The sequence below is a fragment of the Coregonus clupeaformis genome, unplaced genomic scaffold (genome assembly GCF_020615455.1).
Source record: "Coregonus clupeaformis isolate EN_2021a unplaced genomic scaffold, ASM2061545v1 scaf0232, whole genome shotgun sequence".
Taxonomy (NCBI): Eukaryota; Metazoa; Chordata; class Actinopteri; order Salmoniformes; family Salmonidae; genus Coregonus; species Coregonus clupeaformis.
Genome location: NW_025533687.1, coordinates 84,492 through 92,500, shown reverse-complemented (window position 1 = coordinate 92,500; position 8,009 = coordinate 84,492). Strand labels below are relative to the sequence as shown.

The window sequence follows — 8,009 nt, the reverse complement described above, 5'->3', positions numbered from 1 at the left end:
CCTAGTGGCTCTGTATTACAGATGGATCCTAGTGGCTCTGTATTACAGATGGATCCTAGTGGCTCTGTATTACAGATGGATCCTAGTGGCTCCCTGTTGCAGGCTGGAGCCTGCTGTGTTGCTGACAGCTGGTGAGCGTTGTGTTCTGAGGCCCCCAGCAGAGCTGTTTGGCAGTCGAGGCCTGACTAAATAATGTACTGGGACTGAACACTCCACTCACTGTGTCTCCGCTCAGAGCTCCGAGACACGCACTGCTCAGTCAGACACACACACATACATACACACACACACACACACACACACACACACACACACACACACACACACACACACACACACACACACACACACACACACACACACACACACACACACGCACACACGTACACACACACGCACACACGCACACACGTACACACACACACACGCACACACGTACACACGCACGCACTCACACACACACACACACACACACACACACACACACACACACACACACACACACACACACACACACACACACACACACACACACCCCCAGAGCCGCAGCACTACAGCGAGCCCATGAAAAGTTGATAGCTCCCTCCTGTCTCTACATAATTTATCTCTCTTTCATGTTTACACTTGACAGGAAATAAATCACAGCATTTGCAGTACCTACCTCCCTCCCTACCTACCTCCCTCCCTCCCTCCCTACCTCCCTACCTCCCTACCTACCTACCTCCCTACCTCCCTACCTACCTACCTCCCTACCTCCCTACCTCCCTACCTACCACCTCCCTACCTACCTCCCTCCCTACCTCCCTCCCTACCCTACCTACCCCCCTACCTACCTACCCCTACCTACCCTCCCACCTACCTACCCTACCTACCCCCTACCACCTACCCTGCCTCCCTACCTACCCTACCTCCCTACCTACCTACCTCCCTACCTACCTACCCTACCTACCCTACCTACCCACCTACCTACCACCTACCTACCTACCTACCTCCCTCCTCCCTCCCTCCCTCCCTCCCTCCCTCCCTCCCTACCCTACCTACCTACCTCCCTACATCCTTACCTACCTCCCTACCTACCTCCCTACCACCTCCCTACCTACCTCCCTCCTCCCTACCTACCTCCCTACCTACCTACCTACCTACCTACCTCCCTACCTACCTACCTCCCTACCTCCCTACAACCTCCCTACCTACCGCCCTGCCTACCTCCCTGCCTACCCCTACCTACCTACCTCCCTACCTACCTCCCTACCTACCTACCCTACCTACCTCCCTACCTACCTCCCTACCTACCTACCTACCTACCTACCTACCTACCTACCTACCTACCTACCTACCTCCCTACCTACCTCCCTACCTACCTACCTCCCTACCTCCCTCCCTCCCTCCCTCCCTCCCTCCCTCCCTCCCTCCCTCCCTACCTACCTACCTACCTCCCTACATCCTTACCTACCTCCCTACCTACCTCCCTACCTACCTTCCTACCTACCTACCTACCTCCCTACCTACCTCCCTACCTACCTACCTACCTACCTTCCTACCTACCTACCTCCCTACCTCCCTACATACCTCCCTACCTACCGCCCTGCCTACCTCCCTGCCTACATACCTACCTACCTACCTCCCTACCTACCTCCCTCCCTGCCTACCTACCTACCTACCTACCTCCCTACCTACCTCCCTACCTACCTACCTACCTACCTACCTCCCTACCTACCTCCCTCCCTCCCTCCCTCCCTCCCTCCCTCCCTCCCTCCCTACCTACCTACCTACCTCCCTACATCCTACCTACCTCCCTACCTACCTCCCTACCTACCTACCTACCTACCTCCCTACCTACCTCCCTACCTACCTACCTACCTACCTTCCTACCTACCTACCTCCCTACCTCCCTACATACCTCCCTACCTACCGCCCTGCCTACCTCCCTGCCTACATACCTACCTACCTACCTCCCTACCTACCTCCCTCCCTCCCTGCCTACCTACCTACCTCCCTACCTACCTCCCTACCCACCTACCACCCTACCTACCTCCCTACCTACCCTCCCTGCCTACCTACCCTACCTACCTCCCTACCCACCTCCCTACCCTCCCTACCCTACCTACCCTACCCTACCTCCCTACCTACCTCCCTACCCTACCTACCTCCCTACCCTACCTCCCTCCCTACCTCCCTCCCTACCCTACCTCCCTACCCTACCTACCTCCCTACCCTACCTCCCTCCCCACCCTCCCTACCTACCTCCCTACCTACCTCCCTCCCTACCTACCTACCTACCTTCCTACCTACCTACCTCCCTACCTCCCTACATACCTCCCTACCTACCGCCCTGCCTACCTCCCTGCCTACATACCTACCTACCTACCTCCCTACCTACCTCCCTCCCTACCTACCTACCTACCTTCCTACCTACCTACCTCCCTACCTCCCTACATACCTCCCTACCTACCTCCCTGCCTACCTACCTACCTACCTACCTACCTCCCTACCTACCTCCCTACCTACCTACCCCTACCTACCTTCCCTACCTACCTACCTCCCTACCTCCCTACATACCTCCCTACCTACCGCCCTGCCTACCTCCCTGCCTACATACCCTACCTACCTACCTCCCTACCTACCTCCCTCCCTCCCTGCCTACCCTACCTCCCACCTCCCTACCCTACCTCCCTACCTACCTCCCTACCTACCTCCCTACCTCCCTACCTCCCTGCCACCTACCCTACCTACCTCCCTACCCTACCTCCCTACCCTCCCTACCCTACCTACCTCCCTCCCTGCCTACCTACCACCTACCTCCCTACCTACCTCCCTACCTACCTACCTCCCTCCCTACCTCCCTCCCTACCTCCCTCCCTCCCTACCTCCCTCCCTACCTACCTACCTGCACTGCAGCGATCACTACATGTCTGTTAGGGTGCTGGGTCTGTCTGGGTGTGTCTGACAATATGTCTGTCTGACTGTCATTCCTTTTGGTCTGTTTGTCTGTCTGTCTGCTTGTCTTTCTGTCTGTATGTCTGTCTGTGAAAACCACTTGGAAAAGCCTCTGCTAGACCCAACTAGATTGTTTATTAAATCTTGACTCTATACAAGCAATTACCAAAGCAGTACAGTCTTGAGTGATGTTTCTCCAATGGACTTTTGCTAAAGTAATTACTGGGTCTATGTTAAGTCTTTCTTTATTGATTTTCCCCCTTTATATGTGCCAATGTCAAATTCTAATTAAAAAAATACAAGTAGAAACATACATTTGCCCCAGTACATTTTTGCCAGACATTCAGGTGGAGAGAATTTGATTACACCAGGCTATTTTAAGAATAATTTGAATAAAATTGGATTATATATATTTGTATATTACATTTAGGCCTAGAATACACAATCTCTTTAGCATTTCCCTGTCTGTGCTGGAATGGAGATTTTGATTGGTTGATTGGTGGTTGATTGATTGATTGTTCTTGTTTTTCAGGATCATTCGGACAACCCCCTGGGAGCAGCGGTTACTCTGGCCCACGAACTGGGACACAACTTTGGAATGAACCATGACACTCCAGAGCGGGGGTGTGGCTGCAGGGTGACGGTGGACCGAGGAGGCTGCATCATGACCCCCTCTACAGGGTGAGTTGGAACAGTCCAATATGACCCCCTCCACAGGGTGAGTTGGAACAGTCCAATATGACCCCCTCTACAGGGTGAGTTGGAACAGTCCAATATGACCCCCTCTACAGGATGAGTTGGAACAGTCCAATATGACCCCCTCCACAGGGTGAGTTGGAACAGTCCAATATGACCCCCTCTACAGGGTGAGTTGGAACAGTCCAATATGACCCCCTCCACAGGGTGAGTTGGAACAGTCCAATATGACCCCCTCTACAGGGTGAGTTGGAACAGTCCAATATGACCCCCTCTACAGGGTGAGTTGGAACAGTCCAATATGACCCCCTCTACAGGATGAGTTGGAACAGTCCAATATGACCCCCTCTACAGGATGAGTTGGAACAGTCCAATATGACCCCCTCTACAGGGTGAGTTGGAACAGTCCAATATGGCCCCCTTCACAGGGTGAGTTGGAACAGTCCGATCAGTGTCTATTAGCCTGTCCATACAGTTGTCAGAGTAGTCACAGTTGGTGACAATGGTTCAACGAGAAGTCCAGACACCTTTTTTGTAATTTAATGTTTTTGAGAAACTTACCCCAAACAGCAAATCATTTCCTCATCCTTGTTGTGTAGTAGACGGGCCCTGAAAATACATGAACAAAGGCTCCAAAAACAGCCAAATACATCCTATTGGTGACGGCAAAGCTCTCAGTATAGGGATGCAGGTCTTTAAATGCAAATCAAATCAAATTGTATTGGTCACATAGCACACTTAGCAGATGTTATTGCGGGTGTAGCCAAATGCTTGTGTTTCTAGCTCCGACAGTGCAGTAATATCTAACAAGTAATATCTAACAATTTCACAACATATACCCAATACACACAAATCTAAGTAAAGCAATGGAATTAAGAATATATAGATAAATAAATATATGGACGAGCAATCTCAGAGCGGCATGGACTAAGATACAGTAGAATAGTATAGAATACAGTATATACATATGAGATGAGTAATGCAAGATATGTAAACATTATTAAAGTGACTAGTGTTCCATTTATTAAAGTGGCCAATGATTTCTAATCTATGTATATAGGCAGCAGCCCAACTGCTGGGTTGCAGGCATTGGTCACTTAGTTGGGTTGTTTTCTTTAAAAAGAGCAAGGTTGGGTTGTTGATGCTGGATTATTGGTGTTCTGTTACTGATTATAATATGCAATACAGTAATCCCTCGTTTATCGCGGGGGTTACGTTCCGAAAATGACCCGCGATAAGTGAAATCCGCGAAATAGAAAACTTTTTTTTTTTTACAATTAGCAACTATTACATGTATACAAATACAGTGACTCACGTGTAGGCCGTTTCACTGCTCTTCAGACTGGGCCGCTGCATCCTGACTGCGCTCTGCAGTGTTCTCTTCTTCTGAAGCCCGCGGTGCAGGTGTGTTTGTTCGGGAGAAGAACATAGTGATAGGCAGCTGTTGTCGCTCTTTTTTCTTCTTTGCAAAAAGATCCTTGTACACCGACATGCCACCATCGATTACGTTGGAGAACTGTAACGAACGGCTCATCAAAGGGTCCCATTCCTCAGCTACTCGCTTAAGTTCAGTGGCCATTCGCACCATGGTTGCTAAGCGACCAAGCGTTAGTCCTTCCTCCTCATCTCTCGTGTCCTCTTCTCCCTCTTCTCTTTCATCGTCGCTTTGTGGCTTTGTCATTTCTGCCAGCTCTGCATCGGTCAGCGGCTGTGCGTCTCCATCAATCAGGGCGTTTATGTCATCCGGACTCATGTCATTAAAGCCGTCTCCTCCAATCTGTTTAGCCAGATTCACAGCTGTTTCTACGGCAGAGTGGTGGACCTCGTCAAGCGAGCCTCCGGTTGCGTTTTGCACTGCCTCTGGCCATAGTTTTTTCCAGCAGGCCTTCAGAGTTTCCGTTTTCATTTCCTGAATGGCCCTCTGAATGTTTTGGAGACACGATGCGATGGTGTATCCACGCCAGTAGTCCTTCAGTGAGAAATCTTGATCCGAGTCCATAGCGTCAACAAGATGTTGCAGGGTGTTGCGCGTATAGAGAGCCTTGAAAGCACGGATGACTCCTTGGTCCATGGGCTGAATCAGGGATGTAGTGTTTGGCGGCAGAAATTCGATTTGCACACCATCATATGCCAAATCATTACCGTGACCTCCGGCGTTGTCAAGGAGCAGAAGCACTTTAAAGTCCAGTCCCTTTCCTCTCAAATAACACTTGACCTCCGGGATGAAACAGTTTTTGAACCAATCCAGATTGAGCGCTTTTGTCATCCAAGCCTTTGCATTGTACATCCAGTAAACAGGCAAATCATCCTTATTTTTGTTTTTCAGCGCCCTGGGATTTTTAGACCTGTAAATCAGCCCCGGTTTAATCATGAAACCTGCGGCATTTCCGCACATAGCCAGGGTCAAACGGTCTTTGTGAACTTTAAATCCTGGGGCTTTGGCTTCTTCCTGCATGATGAAGGTGCGGGAGGGCATTCGTTTCCAAAATAAGGCAGTCTCATCCATGTTAAAAACTTGTTCGGGCTTATATCCCCCCTCCTCAATGATCGCCTTGAATTTATTGTTCACGAAGGCTTCTGCCTCAGCGGTATCCGCAGACGCCATCTCACCGTGCAGACAAACATTTTTAAGTCCAAAGCGTTTCTTAAACTTTTCAAACCAGCCCTTGCTTGCATTAAATGCGCTTGGCACTTTGTCAGCAGCACTTGCTGGGGGCCCGGCATCCTCTCCCTCTTCCCCGTCACTGACAGCAAAGTTTTCATACAGCATTCTCGCTTTTGTGCAGATAACGTTTGTATCCAGGGTTATGTTTTTTTTCCTGCAGTCATTAGTCCACAGAGCTAATGCCGTCTCCATCCGTACCATGGTCTTGTTGCGGACAGTTACAACCCTTTTTGCATTCGTATTAAAATTGACTGCTGCTGTCGTCCTTATGTTTTTTTCCTCCTTCTTTATGTAACGAACGGAAGATTCATTGATTCCGTAATGGCGAGCAACGGCTGCATAGCTTTTACCTTCCCTTAGCATGTCCAGAAGTTTAACTTTATCTGAGATAGGTAGCATCTTCCGCCGTTTGGGCCCATCCGCAGGTGCTTTTGTCGGTCCAGGCCGTTTCGTCGACATTATGGGTTTAGGAGATGTTCGAAATTACAAGATAATTTGGCCAACTTAATGTAAATTTGCCAAGCTGTTTTATGTACGTACACATAACTGCACGAGACGACAAAATGATAGCACAATTCGTAGCATGTTTTGATACAAGAAGCGGGAGTGAGTTTTTAGCGAATCAGAATGCAGAGCACAATGCACCAAAAAAAAAAAAATGCATTATGAAAATCCGCGAAATAGCGAATCCGCGATAAGTGAACCGCGAAGTGGCGAGGGATCACTGTAATTCATCTTTAATATTCCAGAAGAAGTAAGGAATATTTTTAATCTGCAGTATGTAAACATGATGAACAGGAATGACATTTACTCTCACGGGTGGCCAATAAGATCTACCAGAAAGCCACACCCCTAATAAGTCACACCTCCTGAAAACAACCTAAGGATTACATGATAAAAGACCCAGCTGCTAGGTCAACCCAGCATGACATTTAATATACCCAGCTGATGGTTAAATGAACCCATGTTTGGGTAATCCCAACAAACCCAACTGGCTGAGTTATTCACGCAACCCAACTGGCTGGGTCAAAATAACCCAGCGTGTGTTCTGTCCAATATTTACCCAGCGCTGGGTTACCAAGGAACTCAAATTGGGTTGTTTTTAACTCAACATTTTTGGGAGTGTATCGGCCCTGGTCAAAAGCACTGCCCTATGAAGGGAATAAGGGGCCATTGGGGAAGCAGACACAAGCTGCAGCTAGCTGGGAGAGAAGAGCCTCAGACTTGAGTGTTTATGCTGGATACATCCCTGTGTGTTTGACTTGGACTGGGTCCATAGAAAACGGGGTAACACTATTGCTGATTATATACTCATAAAACAGTACAGCAGCAAGCTGTAAAGAAGAGCTAGAGGATCTTTCAGAACAACTTCTGTCAAACTGAGCACTTCAAAAGACCAGGGGGAGAGGGAGGGAGGGAGGGAGGGAGGGAGAGGGAGAGAGAGAGAGGGAGAGAGAGAGAGAGAGAGAGAGAGAGAGAGAGAGAGAGAGAGAGAGAGAGAGAGAGAGAGAGAGAGAGAGAGAGAGAGAGAGAGAGAGAGAGAGAGAGAGAGAGAGAGAGAGAGAGAGAGAGAGAGAGAGAGAGAGAGAGAGAGAGAGAGAGAGAGAGAGAGAGAGAGAGTTACTGTTAATATTTATTATATCTATTTCACTTGCTGTGGCGATGTAAACATATGTTTCCCATGCCAATAAAGCCCCTTTGAGTTGAAACA

At 49.2% G+C, this 8,009-nt stretch overlaps 1 protein-coding gene across 1 annotated transcript in view; it reads left to right on the top strand.

Annotated features, from left to right (window-relative positions):
• The window catches only part of LOC121572624 (disintegrin and metalloproteinase domain-containing protein 12-like), a gene marked incomplete at its 3' end in the record, with an annotated part of 147,567 nt that overhangs the window by 110,170 nt on the left and 29,388 nt on the right, over positions 1-8,009 (top strand). Inside the window, exon 11 of the mRNA XM_045214301.1 lies at positions 3,470-3,618. Within this exon, the coding sequence (XP_045070236.1) occupies positions 3,470-3,618 (149 nt within the window). The remainder of the gene's footprint in view (positions 1-3,469; positions 3,619-8,009) is intronic.